Source organism: Hippopotamus amphibius, chromosome 11, assembly GCF_030028045.1.
Source record: "Hippopotamus amphibius kiboko isolate mHipAmp2 chromosome 11, mHipAmp2.hap2, whole genome shotgun sequence".
In the NCBI taxonomy this organism is placed as follows: Eukaryota; Metazoa; Chordata; class Mammalia; order Artiodactyla; family Hippopotamidae; genus Hippopotamus; species Hippopotamus amphibius.
The window spans coordinates 75,536,729-75,559,432 of record NC_080196.1 but is presented as its reverse complement, the minus strand read 5'-3'; the positions used below and the strand labels follow the sequence as shown (position 1 = coordinate 75,559,432).

General features: G+C 35.1%; 1 protein-coding gene and 1 long non-coding RNA gene across 9 annotated transcripts in view; one reads left to right on the top strand and one right to left on the bottom strand.

Moving 5' to 3' along the window:
• Window positions 1-22,704, top strand: part of MIB1 (MIB E3 ubiquitin protein ligase 1) — a 159,949-nt gene that overhangs the window by 30,558 nt on the left and 106,687 nt on the right. For all 3 annotated transcript variants that reach the window (XR_009047881.1, XR_009047882.1, XM_057698018.1), the window contains exons 5-9: window positions 106-172; window positions 1,492-1,696; window positions 9,537-9,720; window positions 15,908-16,052; window positions 17,674-17,807. Coding sequence is in view for 1 of the 3 variants with exons in the window: in XM_057698018.1 (XP_057554001.1) it covers window positions 106-172; window positions 1,492-1,696; window positions 9,537-9,720; window positions 15,908-16,052; window positions 17,674-17,807 (735 nt within the window). In the remaining 2 variants the exon portion in view is untranslated. The remainder of the gene's footprint in view (window positions 1-105; window positions 173-1,491; window positions 1,697-9,536; window positions 9,721-15,907; window positions 16,053-17,673; window positions 17,808-22,704) is intronic.
• The window catches only part of LOC130830732 (uncharacterized), a 47,338-nt gene continuing 27,836 nt past the window's right edge, over window positions 3,203-22,704 (bottom strand). For all 6 annotated transcript variants that reach the window (XR_009047889.1, XR_009047883.1, XR_009047886.1 and 3 more), the window contains one exon: window positions 3,203-3,802. This is a non-coding gene — a long non-coding RNA (uncharacterized LOC130830732). The remainder of the gene's footprint in view (window positions 3,803-22,704) is intronic.

Sequence of the window (22,704 nt, the reverse complement as noted above, 5' to 3'; positions counted from 1 at the left end):
CTGTGAGGATATGTTCTGAATGAATGTTTTTGCCTGTTTTAGATATTAAGCTATATACTTGAAGTGTTCAAGGGTGATTTATTTGCTTTCTTTTCTTTTTCTTAGTCTGATCTGAAGTGTGTCCAGGATGCCAAAGGAGGTTCTTTCTACAGAGATCATTGTCCTGTGCTAGGTGAGTTAGCAGGCTAGAGAAAATTTCTAAATAACGGGTCAGAGTTCATGGAATCAGAAAAGTGTTTAAATTGAGCTTTAAAAAAATTAGTACTGTTAAAGCTTTTAAAAGACATACTCTTTTGGCTTTATTTGATTTTAAGGCATTTGTTCTTTTTTAATGATTTACTTAGACTCTGAAAGAATTGTCATTTCTTGATAATTGATATACCATTTATATGGCATACTATATTTGAAACTTTTGTCTTTTAACTGTAAACTTACATTGTTGAAAAAGTTTGTGATATAATATCAATGCTAGATCTCTTACACTACTGAGACTAGGACCTAACAATTTAATGCTTGTAAATTCCTTAGAATTTCTGTAAAATTTCTTTGAAAATATACGAACAGCTCCAAGATTAAGATAATATGATAAATATAATTTCATGTATCATTAAAATAAAAAAAGAAAAAGAAAACCAACACTATCAGTACTTTCATTTTATAGATTCGTCATTGTTGCCATGATGAATGTTTACCACATTCTTCTGATTAAGCCTTTACCCTCTGAATGCTTTCCTTTCTCATGTGAACTCTGTGTTCCTCTTTCCAAATCATTTGGTTTGCTTATTGCCCAAAAGTGCTGTTTTCTTGCAGCATACCTTAATGTTTTTAAAAAGGAGAATGTAGAAGAAAATCATATGGTTTTGATGAGATCATGTCTTTCTCTTGTTTTCAGAAACTTTCTTCTCATGTGGGCTTTACAAGAAAAATGTAGAATCAGCATACACATCTAGGATCCCTCAGCATAGTGTTTCATGATCATGACTCCTTTATCCCAGAAGTAGCTTTGAAAATAATCTCAGAAATGGGCTTTGAAATATTTAAAAATGCTCTTTAGGCAAAAATCACAAGAAGCATTTGGTAAATAATAGTAGTAAGCACTTCAGAGAAAAAAAATTCCAGAATTCTCTTTCATATGCTTTAGTTAGTTATGTTGGCTCTTCAACAAGTCATCCAGGCAGAAAGGTGAATATTATCAATGCCCAGAACTTTGTGATCTGATGGACAGTTACCTAGTCTTTTGTAGTTTCTGCCCCTGTTCAATCATTGTTGTAAATCATTACATTATTTCTGGTTTTAAGTCTGTCTGGTTTTTTTTTTTCCTTTCTTAAAGCTGTCCAATTCTAGAATTTGATACAGTATATTCTCAAAACATTTTATGACGAGATGATAACTAAAACTCAAAATATCTGGGGCTTTTTCTTATTTAAAACAATGCAGTTGCCTATTGTTGCTGTGGTTTTCCTTTTCCTTTGTCAACTCCTGCAATTATAGGTGAGCAGAACGGCAACAGGAATCCTGGTGGATTGCAGATTGGTGACCTGGTCAATATAGATCTTGACCTAGAAATTGTACAGTCTTTGCAGCACGGTCATGGAGGATGGACTGATGGCATGTTTGAGACTTTAACTACAACTGGAACTGTTTGTGGCATTGATGAAGATCATGACATTGTAGTACAGTATCCAAGTGGCAATAGGTTGGTTATATTTCTTAATTTTCAGTAATGGCAAATAAAGTTAGTATATAGAGGAAAGAGCCTTAGAGAAAGCAAATAATGTGATATAACAAAGACTTCTTATAGCTAGCTCTCAATAGTGGATGAAAATCCAGAATATGTTGGTAAAGTGGAGGGAAACAAGTAAGAACAGTGTGAGTGTGTGTGTATGTGTATATATTTATGTGAATATATTTATGATTCAGTGTCCTGTGCACTTTTTTTTTCCTTTAGGGAACAGAATACATTGTATCAGTATTAGGTCCAAGTGTAGCTAAAAAGTTCTATGTTCTGTTGGACTGTCTCAGTCTACCATAAATGAGCGGGATAACAGTAAAACTCCTTTGGCCCATATCTTCAGCATCATCTCATGGTAACACAGCTCTCCCTTGGCACAGACACCTGTGCACACACTAATCCTCGTGCACAGCACAGCATTGCATGTGTTTCCTCACTTCTGTAACCTTTGCACACACCACTCCCTCCATGCAGAATACCCCTTGCTCCCTGACTCCCTCTTTCTCTGGATTAACTCCTCTGCCTCTTATCAATACTGAACTTTTATGCTTGCCTCCTCTCTCCTTCCACCCTCTCTGGCACATGCATATGCTATTTGTGTGTTTAAGTCTTCTGTTATCTACTAAAATGGTTATTTATTTGATCTCTGGGTTTCGAGTTTCTTGGAGACTGGGCCTGTGCCTTTTATTTTTTTGTCCCTAAGGGCCAAAATATATCCAATTTACTGTATGTTTATAGTATTTTAAAGAAAAAAAAGTAGTTAAATTGAATAATTGTCAAAGCCTTATTACTGACATATACTTCAAGAAACCAGCTCTCAGAGATCCTTTAGGGGAAGGCTTATATATGGAATAAGAAAAATTAACATTAAGTTGCTAGCCAGATTGTACAGTTAGCTCTAATTGTGTTTAAATCTTAAGGATACACATGATCATATCAAGAAATATACAAAAAGCATTTGACAGAATCTAACATTCTTCATGATAAAAATACTAAATAAACTAGGAACAGAAGGGAACTTCTTCAGCTTGATAAAAGACATCTATGAAAAATCCACAGCTAACAGCATACTAAATAGTGAAAGACTGAATACTTTCTTCTTTAAAATCAGGACCAAAACAAGAATGTCTGCTCTCCTCACTTTTATTCCATATTGTCCTAGGGGGTTTAGCTGGAGCGATTAGGCAAGAAAAAGAAATAAGAGGGAGAAGTAAGAGAAAGGAAGAAGTTAAACCATCTCTGTTCACAGGTGACATAATCTTGTATATAGAAAAATCTAAAGAATCCACAGAAAACCTATTAGAACTAATAAATGAATTCAGCATAGTCACAGGATACAAGATCAATATAGAAAAATCAGTTGTATTTCTGTATACTAGCAACGAACAATCTGAAAGTGAAATTAAGAAAACAATTCCATTTATAATAGCATCACAAAGAATAAAATACTTAAGAATAAATTTAGCCCAATAAATATAAGATTTGTATACCAAAAACTATAAAACATTGTTGAAGGAAATTAAAGATGACCTAAATAAATGGAAAGACAGTTCATGTTTATGGAGCAGAAGATTTAATATTGTTTAGATGGTGTCTTAGTTTCCTAGGGTTGCTGTAAGAAATTACCACAGACAGAGTGGCTTCACAACAGAAATTTATTCTTTTTGCAATTCTGGAGGCTAGAAGTCCAAAGTCAAGGTGTTGGCAAGACTGGTTTCTCCTGGAGACTCTGGGAGAATCTCTTCCATGCCTGTCTCCTGGCTTCTGGTGGTTGTCAGTAGTCCTTGGCGTTCATTGGCTTGTCAATGCATCACTCATTTCTCCGCCTCTTTCTTCACATGGTCTTGTTCCCTGTAAGTCTGTGTGTCCCTGTGTCATCACATGACCTTTTTTTCCCAGCTGGGTGAATATTTTATTTTCCAGTTCATTCAAATCAGTCTCTGATTAGTCAAGTTCAGACAGTTGTAGGGAGATTATTTGATACCGAGAGCCACATAAATAGTCCTCCAGCCCACTATTTTATTTTCGTCAAGTCAACATTTGTACTTTAGCCATCCATAAGGAAGAACCCTAAGGAGGGATAGAGGAAAGTTAATTGAGCTCATGAAAATTCTAAAGTCTTTTACACAGAAAATGATGAAAAGATGATTTTACATGACCTTAAAAGGATACCAGTCATTGGATTTAGGGCCCATCCTAATCCAATATGACCTCATTTTAACTTGATTACATCTGCAGAGATCCTGTTTCTAAATATGGTCACATTCAGAGGTATTGGGGATTAGCTGAAATTTCAGCATATCTTTTGGGGGAAAATAAATCAACATTTAACATATGACAGTATTCCTCAAACTAGTGAACAGATTCAGTGCAATCCCTGTTGCCTTTTTTACAGAAATTGGCAAACTGATCCTAAAATTCATATGGAAACTCAAGGGACCCAGAATAGCCAAAAACAGTTTAAAAATGAAGAACAAAGTTGGAGGACTCACACTTCCCAATTTGAAAATTTAGCACAAAGCTGCAGTAAGCAAGACAGAATATTACTGACTTAAAAATAGACATGTAGATTGATGGAGTAGAATTGAGTCCAGAAATAAGCCCTTGCGTTTAAAGTGAGTTAATTTTTGACAAGGGTTCAGCACAGTTCAGTGGGGAAAGAATTATCTTTCACCAAACGGTGCTGACAGTATTTATAGATATTCATTCATTATGGTGTATATCTAATTTATTTATTTATTTATTAAAAGTTATTTATTTATTTTATTGGCTGTGTTGGGTCTTTTTCTTTGCTGTGCACGGACTTTCTTTAGTTGCGGTAAGTGGGGGCTACTCTTCATTGTGGTGTGCGGGTTCCTCATTGCCGTGGCTTCTCCTGTTGCGGAACACGGGCTCTAGACACGTGGACTTCAGTAGTTGCAGTACATGGGCTCAGTAGTTGTGGCTTACAGGCTCAATAGTTGTGGCTTACAGGCTCTAACGCACAGGCTCAATAGTTGTGGCTCACTGGCTTAGTTGCTCCGCGGCATGTGGGGTTTTCCTGGAGCAGGGATGAAACCCATTTCCCCTGCATTGGCAGGCAGGTTCTTAACCACTGTGCCACCTAGGAAGCCCATAATGTGCATCTAATTTAATGTTAACTAATTTAATGTTGTATGTCAAGTATACAACAATTAAAAAAAAGCTACAATTAAAAACAAAACAAAACAAATGCTGAGTCAGTTGTATATTGACATGCAAATGAATGAAATTGGACCCCTGCTACACACCATGTACAAATATTAAGTCAAAATGGATCACAGACTTAAATGCAAGAGCTCAAACTATAAAACTCTTGGAGCAAAACATAGACGTAACTCTTCATGACCTTGGATTAGACAGTAGTTTCTTAGATATGACCTCCAAAGTAGAAGCAACCAAAGAAAAAGTGAATAAATTAGATTTCATCAAAATTAAAACTTTCGTGTTTCAAAGGGAACTATCAAGACAGTGAAGAGACAACCCATGGAATGGAAGAAGATATTTGCAAATCATATGTCTGATTAGGGACTTATATTTAGAATAGATTATAAAGAACTCTTAAAATTCAGCAGTAAAAGATAAATAACATAGTTGAAAAAAGGGCAAAGGATTTGAATAGACATTTTTCAACAGAAGATACAGAGATGGCCAGTAAACTCATTGCATTAGTCTGCGAGGGCTGCCTTGATACCACAGACTGGGTGGCTTAAACAACAGAAGTTTATTTTTATTTACACTTCTGGAGGCTGGAAGTGTGCAAGATCAAGGCACCATCAGGGTTGGTTTCGGGTGAGATCCCTTCCTGGATTGCAAAGGATTGCTTTCTCACTGTCTTTACATGGCGCCCCACCTTTATGACATCGTTTACCCACACATACCTGCCTAAAGGCCCAATCTCCAAATAGAGTTACATTAAGAGCTATAGAACTTTAACATATGAAATTTGGAGGGACACAATTCATTTTATATCATCCTTGAAGAGATGTAGGACGTTATTAGTTACTAGGGAAATGGAATTCAAAACTATGATGAGATATCACTTCACATGCTAGAATGGCTAGAATAAAAAGGTAAGATAATTATGGTTGTTGCTGAGGGTATAGAGAAATTAGAACCAAACCTTCATACATTGAAGGTAAGTATATGAAGTGGTCTAGATGCTTTGGAAAACAGTTCAGTAGTTCCTTAAAATGTTATATATAAGAGTTACCACATGATCCAGTACGTCCACTTCCTGCTTTATACCCAAGAGGATTAAAACATGTGCCCATACAAAAATCTGTACATGAATGTTTGTGGAAGTGTTATTTATAACGGCCAGAATGTGGAAATAACCCAAATGTCTATCAGCTGATTAATGGATAAGATGTGATAGATCCGTCCAATGGAATATTATGTTTGGCCATAAAAAGGGTTGGAGTATTGACATATGCTGCAACATAGATAAATCTTGAAAACATTACATTGAGTGAAAGAAGCCAGTCACAAAAGGTCACGTTATCTGATTTTATTTATACAAAATGTCCATAATAAGGAAGTCCATAGAAACAGTATATTACTGGTTGTTAGAGGCTGGGGAGAGGGGGTGAATTCAGAGTGACTGCTAATTATTATGGGGGTGTTTTTTTGTGGTGATGAAAATGAAATTAGGTAGTGGTGGTTGATTATACAACTGAATATACTAAACCCACAGAATTATACACTTTAATAAATAAATAAATAAATTTGTTTATTTTATTGGCTGCGTTGGGTCTTTGTTGCTGTGTGCGCGCTTTCTGTAGTTGCGGAGAGTGGGGGCTACTCTCCGTTGCGGTGCACAGGCTTCTCGTTGTGGTGGCTTTTCTTGTAGCAGAGCGTGGGCTCTAGGTGTGCGGGCTTCAGTAGTTGTGGCAGGTGGGCTCATTAGTTGTGGCTTACGGGCTCTAGAGCTCAGGCTCAAGTAGTTGCGGCACTTAGGCTTAGTTGCTCTGCGGCATGTGGGATCTTCCCGGACCAGGGCTCGAACCTGTGTCCCCTGCATTGGCAGGCAGATTCTTAACCACTGTGCTACCAGGGAAGCCTGAATTAAACACTTTAAATGAGTGAATTGTATGGTATGTGAATTACATCTCAATAAAGTTCTTAATAAAAAAAGAAGGAAAAAATCTTAACACAATTTAAGCGTAGAGTACCACATACTAACATATTTTGTCTTAGGTAGTGTCTTTTTTTTTTTTCCAGTTTGTAAATTTATTTCTTTTTTTTTCCAGTTTATAAATTTATTTCTTTTTTTTTCGGTTTGTATATTTATTTCTTTATTTATTGGCTGTGTTGGGTCTTCGTTGCTGCACATGGGCTTTGTCTAGTTGCGGCGAGCGGGGGCTATTCTTCGTTGTGGTGTGCTGGCTCCTCATTGCTGTGGCATCTCTTGTTGCAGAGCATGGGCTCTAGGCACATGGGCTTCAGTAGTTGCAGCACACGGGCTCAGTAGTTGTGGTTCATGGGCTCTAAAGCACAGGCTCAATAGTTGTGGTGCATGGGTTTAGTTGCTCTGCGGCATGTGGGATCTTTCTGGAGCAGGGATTGAACCCTTGTCCCCTGCATTAGCAGGCAGTTTCTTAACCACTGCACCATCTAGGAAGTACCCCCCCCCTTTAAATAAATAAATAAAGTTATTTATTTATTTATTTATTTATTTATTTATTTATTTATTGGTGGCAACTAATCAATTTGACAATAAACATTGAATAGGTTATCATGCTTTCTACTAATATTTTTTATAATTTTAATATTAAAACAAGTCTTAATCTAAGCAATTGTGTGAATAATATAAATAGATTGATATTGTATGAGTTATCCAGGTGTTGGTTCCAGCTTTTTATAAAAGTACTTCTCAAAGTATGACCTCCAAATCATCAGCAACTTGAAGGAGTTATTTTAGATAATATCTTGTTGTTTGGAAATGTTAAGTTAGCACAGATTAGGATTATTACTTGCAGAATTCTTCCTTGGTTAAAATTCTTTCTTGGACAGTAGTGTTATTAGTAACAAGACATTTGACTTCTAGAAAATAATCTTTTTTTATTCTTTATTCAACAATTTATTTAATACTTGTCCTGTATTAGGCCCTGTATTTAGTGTTAGAATTACAAAGACAATTAAGACATGGTCCTCTGCTTTGAAGGAGTTTTCCTATTAATTTGGATAGACAAAGTCAGAAATAGGTGTATTAAAGTGTTGTAAGTAATTATGGTAGGTGAATGTTCAGGCTATTCTGAAGGTACAGAAGAAGAGTGGTCATTTCAGTTGGGCAAATCTGAGAAAACTTAAGAGAGAAAATCACATTAAGTAAGGTTGAAAGAGTTGGTTTTCACATGGGCAGGGAAGCACTGTAGGTAGAAGGAACAACTTGAGTAAATACTACAGTTCGGGCACTACTCAGGTCTAGTAAATTTTGAAACTTTGGGAGTGAGGTAAATAAAGGGCACTGTGACTGATATGACTGCAAAGAAAACTTTGTGTATCTGAGTTTTATTCTTAACTGATCAGAGGCACTTCTTTCTCTTTGTGGTTGTTTTAGAAAGAAAGCTTACTTTAAATGGTTATAGGACTTTAGTAAGCAGGTTTTTGTATGTTGTGACCTCTCAGAGCCTTTTATATGCTAAGGACCGTTAGAATAAGGAAAAGAGGGTATAATATGCAATATTGTAAAAGCTTATTTGGCTAAGGAACCTTTTTTCCCTTGGAGTGCCATATAGGTCTAGGGGAAATGTGTTATACAACTATTTGATGGAATATTAAGTAGTCAGTAAAATGGTTATGAAGATGGTAAGAGCATAGAGAAATGCTTATGTATAGAAAGGAAGAAATCTGAGGCCAAATTTGTTTTGATACAATGATTACAATCATGTAAAATACCTCTACATGACAATGTAAAACTAGATAATATTTTTTATCCATGATATTCACAATGGTATGGGAAAATAGTGTCCTCTTTGTAGAGCAGTTTGGCTCTAACTGTAAGAATTGTAAACAAATATATACTTTGATTAGGTAGTTCTTTTAAGAATCTCTAATGAAATGCTGACCCCCACGTGCACAAAGATGTACATACAGGGATGTTCTTTATAGTATTGTTTGTAATAATAGTGAAAATGTGGAAGTACTTTAAATGATAGTGTATATCGATGCTATGGAATATTCTGTAGCCATTAAATCAAAATAAATAGATCTATAACTGTCACATGGAAAAATAAATCTTCCAAGGTGCGTTCTCTGAGAAAAAAAGAAGTCACAGAGTAATATATATATGTATGTTATGATCCCATTTATGGAAGAGAAAACTGCTCGCTCTCTTATAAGCATCACTCAGCATATTAATAGAAGATCTGCAAGGCTACGCAATGGAGTATTAACTGTGTCTAGTGGGGTGGGGAATGGTGATCCAGGTGTGTTTGTGTGAAATGGAACTTTCACTTTTACTTTACATGTTTATGAAATGTTTTCATTTTTAACAGTGAGTGTGTATTACTTTTATTTTGAGTATTACTTTTATAACACATTTTTAAGACATGCAAGTTAGAATAAATCTAGACAAAAGTGTGTCATATTATGGATGACTCTTTTTCCCAAATCTGTATAATAAAATTATAAAAAGAAATACAAATCATTCAGGATGTAATTGTAAAGGATTGCTTTACACTTTTGATATGTTATAAAGCTTTTCTCTCTGTAATAGTTACCTCAGAATGTTGTGCTAAAATTGAGTAAACTTACCCATTTTGAATTTTGTCTTGATTTTTAGGTGGACCTTCAATCCTGCTGTTCTCACTAAAGCAAACATTGTCCGAAGTGGGGATTCTGCTCAGGGCGCGGAAGGGGGCACCTCACAGTTTCAAGTGGGTGATCTTGTACAAGTTTGTTATGATCTGGAAAGAATTAAACTTCTACAGAGAGGACATGGAGAGTGGGCTGAAGCTATGCTCCCAGTAAGTATATGTAAAATAATTTGGGACTAGGAAATATACCATGTTTATATAGTTTTTAAAAGTTTTTAAAACTTTGATTTTAGAAATTAAATTAACATAATCCTTTGAGAATTGTAATATTCTCTGGCGGCTTAGCATACATATGCCTTTTATTTTCTAACTTACTTCAGTTAGATTATCCTGGGAAGGTCCAAAAAGAGGTATAGTTAATATTTTTGATAGAGCTTTTAGTGGAGAATGTAATGTTGGGGTGAGGCAGAGAGGCTTCCTGATATTTCACCCCAGAATGAGCGTGACCTGCTCATCCACTCACCAGCTGTGCTGGTCTCCTCACTCGGGGGCCTGACTCTCTAAAACTAGACTAGAAGAGCAGCTCAGAACCTATGCCTTCTGAGACAGCTTTGCTGCCAAAGAACTACAGTTTAATTTTATATTTATTCATTCAATACATTTTTCATCAAGTGTTCAGCAACAGCAAAAGAATTTGTTCTGCCTTCTTTTCATCCATGCTTCTCTCTTTCCATTCGTCCCTTGCTGCTGTCCTGTCCTTTCCATTCGTCCTCCCTCCTCCTCCCTTCTGTACTGCCTGTTCCATCCTGCTACCTCCCTTTACTGTCTTGCACTGTATCCCATTCCCTTCCAGCTTGCTACATCCTCTTCTTCAGCCCTCCACTTTTCCTGATCCTCACTCCTGTCTCATCCTGTCCCAAATCCTGTCTCCCCAAGTCCCATCCCATTAAGTACCTCCTTCCTATCCCATGTCCCTCCCCTCCCACCCCTTTTCATATAACATCCCCTCCCTGGTGTGTTATCCAGTCCCCTGTCCTGGTCAACACCTTTTTCTCTTCCTATCCTACCCCAGCTCCTGCCCCATTTGCCCTCTGCCCCCTCCTATCCTGTCCAGTCCTCCTTTCCTGTCCTTCATGATGACCTGTCCCTCCATCAGTCCATTCCTCCCCCCTGCCTTAGTCTTTCAGCAGATGTTTTAGTACAAGCAGTGTGCCTGTTAGCCTTCAGGAATATAATAGTGAACACAACAGAAAAAAAATCTGTTGTTTCGGTGCTTTCATTCAAAGACCTTTCATAGTTCATACATGATGCTGACATTTTTTATTGCTTTAGTTAGGTATTGAATCGTTGTATTTCAGGACTATATTTTAGAATCTTTCTTTATTCTCCAAAAAGTTGAGTTCTATGTCATCCTTCTTTGTTTTGTTTGCTTTTGATATTAAAGTTGGTTAAAAAAATGTATTAATGTACTTCAGGCCTCACTATAGTGTGGTGTTACTTAAAATGTCACTTTCTGACATGTTTTATAGGAGCTATATATACTATTTAAAAATTTTTTTATAGTCAGGATGTTTTGTTTTTTCCCCTTGGCAATGATACCTTATAGCATCTTCCATCTGTTAAGTGCCCAGTTATTCTAAGCACTGTGCTGAATGATGTATATGTACATATGCAGCACATGCTACATATATGTGTACACATATATACATAAACATACAGACTTTGTCTTAGGAATATTATAAGTAGGTGGTGGAATGGCATCCTTATTTTAAAGATGAGGAAATCAGAACTAAGATAATGAACTGGAATTTGAACCCAAATCTATATTACTTCAAACCCCATCTCTCATATTAAGCGGCTGTATAAGCAGAACCTCTAGATAATTTTTAGAGGGCAGTTCTGGGATTCCACTAGTGATGATGTAGGTTTGTATCTTCTCAAATCCTCTTGATAAAAACAGTCAACAACTAGACTAGTTAGCATAACCAAAAAAGCTGCAAACATCTGTAACAAAGCCAGGCGACAGAGTAGTCTTTTGAACCCTAAAATGTGAATGAGTAAAGATAAACCATTGACAGCTACTGGGTCTGCATCTGTGTGGCAGCTAAGAAGATTAATGGAGCATCAGATGGACCTGAGAAGAGGGGAAACCTCAAAACAGCTAATGAGTATTCATTGGTCAGTGTGGTAGATTAATGTGATAACAACAGCTGAACCTGGAAGGGCTCTTGTAGACTCCAGTTTGGGGTGAGAGTGATAGGTCCATGCTAAAGTCTGAAGGGACTGGAGTAGCCTGGGGCTATAAACTCTCAGAAACAACCAGCCAAATCTTCCTTTCAGGGCAGAGCCCTACATTGGGGAGAAAGTGCTGGGAGTAGAAGCCAAATTTAGAGTAGAGACAGTAGGGACAAAGGAAAGAGTAAATCCAGGTAGAAGTTGGAAGGGATCATGGTCGAATCCCTATACACAGTTATTATTGAAAAAGGAGAATAAGGAATGGAATAACTTCTCTACAGACAGATGAAAGTACACCAGAAAGATATGCACAGAAAACTAAAATCTAATAATTCAAAATGAGCTAAAAAATTAAGAAAATGATAAAAGACATGAAGGGATGAAATAAATCATAATTAGAAATGAGGTAGAACTTAGGAAGGAATTAAAAAAAAAGTCATTTCAGAAATGAAGAGTAGGGACTTCCCTGGTGGTCCAGTGGTAAAGAATCCACCTCACAATGCAAGGGATAACTAAGATCCCACATGCCATGGGGCAGCTAAGCCTGTGTGCCACAACTACTGATCTTGTGTGCCTCAACTAGAGAGCCTGTGTGCCACAAACTGCAGAGCCCACGCACGCTGCAACTGCAGAGCCCATGTGCCATGGAGCCTGCGTGCCACAACTAGAAAAGAGAAAACACACAAGCCATAACTAGAGAGAAGCCCATGCATCGCAACGAAGAGCCTACATGCCACAGCTAAGACCCGATGCAGCCAAAAAATAAATAAATAAAATTTAAAAAGAAATGAAGAGTAAGCTAGAAGCAACACAGAGCAAATAAATACAGCAGGTAATGCCTTATGAGAAACAGAAGGTGAAAAGGAGGAAAATTTTTTAAATCAAAAAGATAAAATGTATGTGAGAGAAAGTGACAAATATAGACTAATGTTATGTGTATTAGGGAATCCTAGCAATAAGGAAAAAACAGAAAGCAAAGTAATGGAATATAACAAATACAAAAATTTGTAATTCCAGGAAAGTTTACCTGAAATTGGAAGATTTGAAATTAAATACTAAAAGGGCACATTGCATACCTGGGAAAACTAACCCAGAACACCAAACACGGAAGCCATATTCTGGTAAAATAATTGCATCTTCAAGAAAAGAAAAAATACCTTAGGTAGCTAGTAAAAAAGACCAAGTTACTTATAAAGGAAAGAAAATCAGATTGTTGTTAAGAAAAAAAAATATGATCTCAATGTTTTATGCCAGAAAACAATGAAATAACATTTATTCAAGGTGCTCAAGGAAAATAAATGTAAGCTAAGGATTTTGTATATAACTAAACCGACTTTAAAGTACTGTAAAGGCTGTAGACTGCTATGAACACGTAAGAATCCAGAGAATCATGTCTTCAAGAGCCTTTTCTGAGTAATCTACTAGAGAATTAGCTTTAGACAACGAAAATGACTGAAGAAATGTTAACTGAAGGACTGGTGGTGATCATTAAATACATTTATTTATTGGACTAAGATTAAATGATGGTTATAAAGGAAAGGGTAGAGTTTATAATGGTTGTATGCTCTAACAACATAAAATATGACTGTCAAAAAAATGAGGTGGAAATTGAGAGGATATGGTAAGTGTAATGAGCTTTTTGATTGCATTTTAGTTATTAATTGGGACTATAAAATTTAATATAAACTTTATATTTAAAACAGCAAACAATGGAAGGATTAACCATAAAGTTAAAGCTTTCGTGTAAAGGAAGGTAGTATGATATGGGGGACAAGGGTAGAAGGGAAATATCTTTCAATATGTTTTGTTTTATAGATTTGATTTGAAATCACTTGTATTTTATACAATTAGGAGACAAAATTAAAATCAAAAAGGAAACTCCTGGAAGTGGGAAATAAAATGAAACAAATGAACCTAAATGTGTTTCCTGCTGGCGTAACCATACAGAGAGGAAATTCCAAGTGATATCTAAACACAGTAATTTGTCTTTATATCTTATAGAAGACTATGCCTTTCAGAACTGCATGAGAAAAAAAATTTAACAATTTTCATAGATTTATTGTTTGTGATAATGTTGGTATTATTACTCTGAGACTGTTGTGTATGTAATATAACAAAAAATCAAATGAGCAGTTATATGATAATTCTGATTCTGTTATTCCCAGTGATCCTGAGAATCAGAATTATCAGAGTGGCAAAAAGGAGATACAGATGTAATATGCAAGAGGTTAAGTAAAAACCCTGTAGTCTTGAATTTGAATTGGGAGAGTGTTTAAACTCATGATTTATTTTATCTTTGTTTTAAGCCCCCCCCCCCCCCCCCCCGCATTTCCTAGCTCTGTTCTTGAAAAGACCTGGAAACAGTGACCGTTAAAGTAACAATAACCAACCTTAGTGCCCAGATTATGGTCTTGAAATAGCCTTTCCCTCTGTGAAGAATCAGGGCTCTTTGGAGAAATGGCTAATTCTAGCTCTTTGGCAGGAAGAGAGCAAGATGAGTCTCATACCAGATAGCAAGGAAACTATCAAAAATTTCTAGATGATGTTAAAAAGATGTAGCAGCCAATTTGAAGGGTTTCTTCCCAAATACAAAGACAGATGAACCTATCAAACTGCACCAGTTAGCAAAATTAAGATTGGATGAATCTTTATAGGACACATAACCCTGTTTCTTCAACAAGTAATTTGCAAAGAAAAAAAAATATGTGTAGACTTTATTTGGAACTTGATTTAAACAAACTAAAAAAAATTATCATTTGTGAGGCAATTGGCAGTTTGAACACTGACTAGTAGCTTATTTTATTATAAAGTTATTGATAATTTGGGCTGGGTTGATAATAGTATTGAAGTTATGTTTTAAAAAAAAAGAGTTTACATGACAAAATAATACAGGAGGGGAGAATGGGTAGGGAAAACAAGATTGGCCATGAGCTGACAATTGTTAAAACTGGTTGATGGGTACATGAAGATTCAATATACGATTGTCTATTTTTGTGTGTTTGAGATTTTCTGTAAAGAACAGTTAAGGAGGAGAAAAACAAAGAATTCAGCCTCAAAGAGTTTGAGATGATGATGGCAGATTCCAGGTGAAAATGTCTAATGAGAAGTTAAAATTGGTGTGTGTTGCCAGGTGAGGAGAGGGATCAACAGGGCTAGAGTATATTTTGAAGTCTTTGCAAGTAAGATGATAGTTGTCAAAGTGGGTTAAATTTGCAAGAAAGTAGAGTAAAAAACTAAGGAATAAAGTTTGGGAGAAAACAGATTTAGGATTCTGAAGAAGGAAAAGGAGCCAGTGAGTGGAGAAAGGGAAGGAACAGGCAGAAAGATTAGATTGTCATCCCGAACTGAAGAGAATAGTTTCAAGAAGTTGGAGTCAGATGCTGTGGAGAGGTCAAAAGAGAGAACAAGTTTAAGGGCAGGATTAGGAAATAGTCAGATATTATCACTACTCTTCACCAGTTTTCTAGTGTTGTTATTGGCTATTCTGTTATGCATAAGAGAATGGCTTTTGGACCTGAGTTTGAAATGGGACTAATAAGATTACGTAACTTTCAGGGTTTTACATATTAGGTGAGTCCATACGTATAAAGCTCTTGGAACAGTACCTGCCACACGAGAGCTCCTGCTTCTGGTTGTTTTCTCTACCTAATTGTTCTTCTTATTCCATGTATTTAATAAGCATGTTATTTCTACATACTTCTGTTTTGAAATCAGATGATTCCAAAAAGGATTTAAACATAGATACAAGGTTTGAGCCCTTTTTGGCTTAAATTGTTTTTTTAGAAATCAGATTTTCTTTTTTAGGCTAGATTGATGATGGTTTTGGACTACTTGAGTTACACATTCTCAAGAGGTATCTTATGAGGTTAAAAAAGGAGGGTCGAATGTCAAAAAGCAAGATTTTGCGAAGTTTTATGAGTAAGATAGATTGTCACATGATTGTTTTATATTCTTGTGGAAGTGTAATAGTTTTTTGAAAATATTTTTAAAGGTACTCTTTAAAGTTTGTAACTAATAAGTAACCCATTTGAATATGATTATTCGTTAAAAGTTTTTATTAGGAATGAAGTAAAATTAGTACTTTAAATATGTAAAAACTGGTGATTGATTTTTTTTACGGTATATACTTTAGACTTGAAATAGAATCTAATTTTTTTTTAAGACTTTAGGTAAAGTTGGCCGAGTACAACAGATTTATTCAGACAGTGATTTAAAGGTGGAAGTTTGTGGAACATCTTGGACATATAATCCAGCAGCAGTTTCCAAGGTGGCATCTGCAGGATCAGCCATCAGCAATGCATCTGGTGGTATGTTTTGTTTCGTGTTTCTCCAGAAGTGAAATGGTTTACATTAGAACCTTTCCTAATTCCCCAATTTTCGTATACAGATAATGTTGTATGTGTTCTTGATTTTCTCCCAGATCACATAAACTTACTTGAATATTTAACTACCTTTTAAACTTTCGCCAAAGGTTTTTTTTTTTCCTTCCCTTTTTTCATATGATGTACACCCTTTGTTCTGGCTGAGGTATGCCCTAGAAAAGCTCCATAAATGTGTGCTTTTTCTTGTATATATCAAGGGCTTCTCCACATCAAATCTGAGATACCTGAAATTCAGCATTCTTACTCTTTAGTCAGAAGTTTTGTTTTCTGCCAAAGAACCATCACTTTCTTAGACTGCTTTATTTTCTTTTTATTTCCAGTATTATTGCTGGTGGATGGCTTTCTTTCTGGTATTTTTACATATCAGCCATACTTTTTCTCTTGTCATTTAATAGGAGTTATTATACATACCACAATGAGTAGAAAGCTATGTTGAGATATGAGTACGCTGGATGCTTGAATAGACTCATGCCCAGAGTCTTTCCTTCTTATGCTCCAGCTTGATATACACAGTTCATTCAACAATAAATTACAACTTACTGTATGTGTATTGTTGTTATCCAGAAAAGAAGGTAGAACCATAACTGTGAACATTAAGAAAGTAAAGGAAAACATTGGGTGACCTCCAGTTTTATTTTGTACTACTTTCTACTTCCTCTGCTTCTGTCCTGTCTTTCCTTCTGTAATTTGCTAATGTGTTTGAAGTTCAAATCATGTGGTGTTTATTTTTACCTTGAGTTTAGATGGCATTGCAATAGGCTATTTACATATTGAGAGAGTGAAGGATGGTTAATATCCTTCTCTCAAATAATGTGGACTGGGTGTTGGGCCTCTGCCCTACTTTGTGACTCCTTTCCAGTAAGTATTTAGATCCAAGAGTTAAGGAGTATAACTGGGTAGATTCGCTACTGATGAATGCTATTTAGAAAAAAATCATATGAAATGGTTTATGTAAACACATCCCTGGTTCGTTCTTGTTTTAGTCAGAACCAGTCAACTGGCACCTTTGAAGTATGTTATTAACACTTAGAGATCCATTTTCAACTGAAAATTGGTTTGTTCCTAAAATACTTCCCCAGATATTATAGAGATTATATTGCTTTTGAATCATAATCATTGATCTGTTGATCTAGTCTAAGGTCTGTAACGTTGAATTCTGAGAGTCGTATGATATAATTATGACCTGGAAGGCAATTTATATCATCATGATACTCCCGTTGTAGTATGTTCATTTATAATATCTTTGGTATAACTCCTAAATCTTGAATTATAGTTTGTATGTAACATCTTTTTCTGAAATTTTAACATGAAATACATGAATTGGAGTAAACTGGGAATAATTGTGGGCTCAGATTTAATGCAGCTTTACATGGTAGTAATTATAACTTGCATGGGTAATATCTGTAGCATAGTACAAAAATAATTCTAATGATAGAAATAATAAAAAAGGAAAAGTATATATTATAGGCATATGGGTAATGCTTGTCTCTTAGTAGTTAAGGTTTGAGATCCTCCTATATTAGCAGCTTTATTTGATGCTTTACAGAAAGACTCTCCCAACTCTTGAAGAAATTATTTGAAACCCAAGAATCTGGTGACCTCAATGAAGAATTAGTTAAGGCTGCTGCCAATGGAGATGTTGCTAAAGTGGAAGATTTGCTAAAAAGACCAGATGTGGATGTGAGCATTTTAAAAATTATTTTGAAGCATACACAAAAATAGAATAGTTATAACGAACCTATACTTCAACAGTTATTAAGATTTTGCCGCATGTGCTTCATCTATTCCTTCCTGCTTGTTTTTCTAAGGTATTTTAAAGAAGACACTGGGCATCATTTCTTCATTGTGCATTTGTAAAAGATACTGACATTTTCTTATTTTAATACTGACTTTTTAAATTTTATGATTGACAAATTTTACTTTTGGGTTTTTAAGTAGTTATTGTCCTTTTGGGAAATTCAGTGAAATTTTCTCATGTAAATGTTATCTTATTATGTTTTAAAAATATATTTTAGTAAATTTTATAAGCAGTTTTCCATCTCTTGTTTTGAAACATTTAATGTAAACTTTTTCTCTCCCCTCCTTTTAAAAGTTGACTGTTTCATGGTTTATAATGCAGGTGAATTAGGGGTCATGCATTTTGTAAATCTTAATAGTTTATATTGTAATTTTACCATTTAAAAGAGCCATATTTTAAATGGGTTCAAAATTTAAATTTTGGTTCTTGTTTAGTCATCCATTGGCTTTGCCATTGCTACTGTTTTGGTACCAGTATGATGTCAGTACCGGCCAAGAGATTGTAGGTTGAGTGTCAGTTTGGATCGTTGTCACTGTGTAGTGAGGGCTTTTGTTGCCACATCTAGGTGTGCAAATATGCTAGACAGTTTGACAAAGATCAAATCTATAACTATAAGGTATAAACATCTTATTTCTATGAGCTCATGTGGCTCATAGAAATAAGATGTTTTATTTTAGGTTTATTAGAGATCAGTTGCCAGCAGCATGACACTGGTTTCTTGATTGGTTATGAGCTATGTCACAGATAATTTGTTTGAGATATTAAAGTATCAAATTTTTTTGTGTTTGGTAGGTAGAGTCAGACTTTTTTCATATTCAGTCAAGCATATTTACATTTTATCATACTTAATTTTTTCCTTTATTTAATTACTAATTTATTTTAGTTATTTTTTAGAATGTTGTACATTCTAAAAATTTAAAGGGAAAAATAGTTCTACAAGATTTGTTATGAAAAACAGCATCTCTTTCTCAATCTTACTTTCCTTTTCTTCAGAGGCAACCATTTTCACCTCTTTCAGCTGCTTTTCTTCATATATTAATCTCCACATCTTTCAATAACATATTTCTATTGTTATTTCTTGATTTTTGTGTTTTAGGAGTTATCTTTTGACACCTCTCTGTGAAGGTGAGGATTCAGCTTTCTTTCGCCACCTCCAGTCCATCACCACCACATACATACACACCTCTTCCAGATTCTTAATGTGGTATTATATTGTATTGTAATTGTGTTAAGATTAGAATTAATTGTGCATGTCATTATTCAAATGACATTCATATCTGAGCTGTGGAGGATACTAGATTATGTTTTCTTAAACAACTTTTTGTTTTCCTTGGTGTTCATAATTGTTCTTTAAAAAAAAAAAACTCAGGTGTAATTTACATACAGTGAAATACATGAATCAGTCAGTTTTGACAAATGCATATACCCATATAATCCACAACCTTATTAAGATGTAGAACATTTCCTTCATTCCAAAGAGTTCACGTGTAGTTTTTCCCCTCTCTTAACCCCAACATAATCTAAAGTTTTTCTCATTTGTTAATCTATATTGTTATAATTAATTCTTCTCCAAAATTCTAATTGTGTAATCTGTCAAGAAATTCAGGCACATCAAGTATGTATTCATTTCATCATCTGAGAGAGTTTTCTCTCAGTGTCTTCTGACATGTTCCACCTGGACAGGTTGCTCTCTATGTCTGATGCCCATTTGGAATGTCTCTCTCCCATCATCCCGGAGGTTCCCTTCCCCTCTCTTCTGTGTTGGATTTTTTGTTTTCTGTATCCTCTGTCCTTCTGTTTCTAAGGTTATTCTCTCTTTTGTGAAGTGTAGCTTTTAGTAGCTTCTTCCGGAAAAGGGTGCATGGGAAATAGACCTTTAATATGTGACTTTTTTAACCTCACTGTTAAGTTTTAGATGGTGATAATAGAATTCAAGGTTAGATATTATTTCCCTTCAGAATAATCCCATTTTCTCCTAGCATTCAGAATTGCTGTTGAGAAGATTTATTAAGCCATTCCAATTCCTGATCCTACATGAGCTGTTTTTTCTTTCAAACATGAAGATCTCTTTTTTCACCAGTGTCTGAACTTGCACAATGTTGTGTGTTTATGTGGATCTGTTTTCATCCATTGCTTTTAATGTTTGATCTTTTTATTCTGGAAATCATGTCTTTCATATCTGGTAATTTTTGATCATTTTTTATTTTATTTTGAGAGCAGTTTTAGGTGTTACAAACTAAAATTGCAAGAGGTACAGAGATTTCCCATGTATTCCTAGTCCATGCAAATACATAGCCTCCCCCATTATCAACATCACTGACTAGGATGGTACATTATTTTACTAAAGATGACCCTGTATTGATACATTATAATCACCCAAAGTCCATAGTTTACCTTAGGGTTCACTCTTAGTGTTATACCTTCTATGGGTTTGTACAAAAGTATAATGATATATATCCATCATTATAATATCATACAGAGTATTTTTACTGCCCTAAAAATCTTTTGTGATCTGCCTATTTACCTCTTTTCCCCACCCCAACTCTGGCAACCACTGGTCTTTTTATTGTATTCATATTTTTGCCTTTTCCAGAATGTCATATAGTTGGAATCATACAGTATGTAACCTTTTCAGATTGGCTTCTTGTACTTAGTAATAGGCATTTAAGTTTCTTCCATGTCTTTAATGTCTTGATAGCTCATTTCTTTTTAGTGCTGATTTATATTCCATTGTCTGGATGTACCTCGGTTTATCCATTCACCTACTGTAGGACATATTGGTTGCTTCCAGGTTTCATCAGTTATGAATAAAACTGCTGTAAATGTCTATATGCAGGTTTTTGTGTGGACATAAGTTTTCAGCTTCCTTTAGATTAGTACTAAGGAATGTGATTGCTGGATCATATAGTAAGAATGTGTTTCCCTAATGATGTATAATGTGAAGCATCATACGCTTATTTGCCATTTGTATAATCTTCTTTGGTAAGGTGTTTGTTCAGATCTTTGGCCCATTTTTTAATTGGGTTGTTTTCTTAATGTTGAGTTTTAAGAGTTCTTTGTATATTTTGGATAACAGTACTTTATTAGAAATGTCTTATGCAAATATTTTTTCACAGTCCGTGGCTTATCTTCTCATTATCTTAACATTTTGTTTTGCAGAGCAGGAAATCTTAATTTTAGGGAAGTTCAGCTTATCAGCTATTTCTTTCATAGATCATGTGTTGTATTTAAAAAAAAAGTCATCACCATACTCAGTGTCATCTAGAGTTTCTTCTGTTATCTTTTAGAAGTTTTATAGTTTTATGTTTTACGTTTAGGTCTGTGATCCATTTTAAGTTAATTTTTGTGAAAGGTGTAAGGTCTGTGTCTAGATTCATTTTTTTGCACGTGGTTACAGCACCATTTGTTAAAAAGATTATCTTTGCTCCATTGTATTGCCTTTTCTTCTTTGTTAAAAATCACTTGACTCTATGAGAGGCTCTTTCCGGGCTTATCAGGTATATGATTTGCACATATTTTCTATTCAGTAGGTTGCTTTTTCATTTTGTTGATAATTTCCTTTGCTGTGCCATGATATTATGTTTTTAGTGTCATGTTCTACTTGTTTGTTAGTATATAGAATGCAGTTGACACTTGTGTTATTAACCTTGTATCCTGCAACCCTGCTATAATTGCTTATTAGTTCCACGAGTTTTTTAGGTCCATTCTTTTGGATTTTCTGCATAGATGATCATGTCATCTGCGAACAAGGACAGTTTCATGTCTTCCTTCTGTATACCTTTTATTTCCTTTTCTTGCATTACTGTATTAGCAGGGACTTCTAGTATGATGTTGAAAAAGAGTGATGGGAGTAGACATGCTTGCCTTGTACTTCGTTTTAGTAGGGAAGCTTGGAGTTTCTCACCATTAAAAGTGATGCTAGCTGTAATTTTTTTGTACCTAGTCTTTATCAAATTGAGAAAGTTCCCCTTTATTCCTTGTTTACTGATGGTGTTGGATTTTGTCACATGCTTTTTCTTCATCTATTGATATGATCACGTGATTTTCCTTTTTAACTCTGTGTGATGGATTACATTAATTGAGTTTTGAATGCTGAACCAGCCTTCCATACCTGGAATAAATCCCACTTGGTTGTGGTGTATAATGCTTTATGTACTTTTTGGGATTTGATTTGCTAACATTTTGTTGAGGATTTTTGCATCTATGTTCATGAGAGATATTGGTCTGTAGTTTTCCTTTCTTGTAGTGCGTTAGTTTGGTTTTGATATTAGGGTAATGCTAGCCTCATAGAATGAGTTAGGAAGTTTTCCTTCAGCGTCTATCCTCCGAAAGAGATTGTAGAGATTGGTATAATTCTTCCTTAAATGTTTGGTAGAATTCACTGGTAAACCCAAATGGGCCTAGTGCTTTCTGTTTTCAAAATTTATTTATTATTGATTCAATTTCTTTATTAGACACAAGCCTTTCAGATGGGCTGTTTCTTCTTGTGTGAGTTTTGGCAGATTGTGTCTTTCAAGAAATTGGTCCATTTCATCTAGCTCATCAAATTTGTGGGCATAGAGTTTCCAGAATATTCCTTATCATCCTTTTAATGTCCATGGGATCTGTAGTGATATCTCCCTTTTCTGATATTAGTAATCGGTGTCCTTAATCATCTTCTATAAAAGGTTTTAGGGATGGGAGTGGATGTAGTGGGATTAAGGAATTACACTTAGCCTTGGGTATGTCCATGGGTAAGTTATGCATTTATACAACATCTGAAGTGAAAAAAAAGGTTGT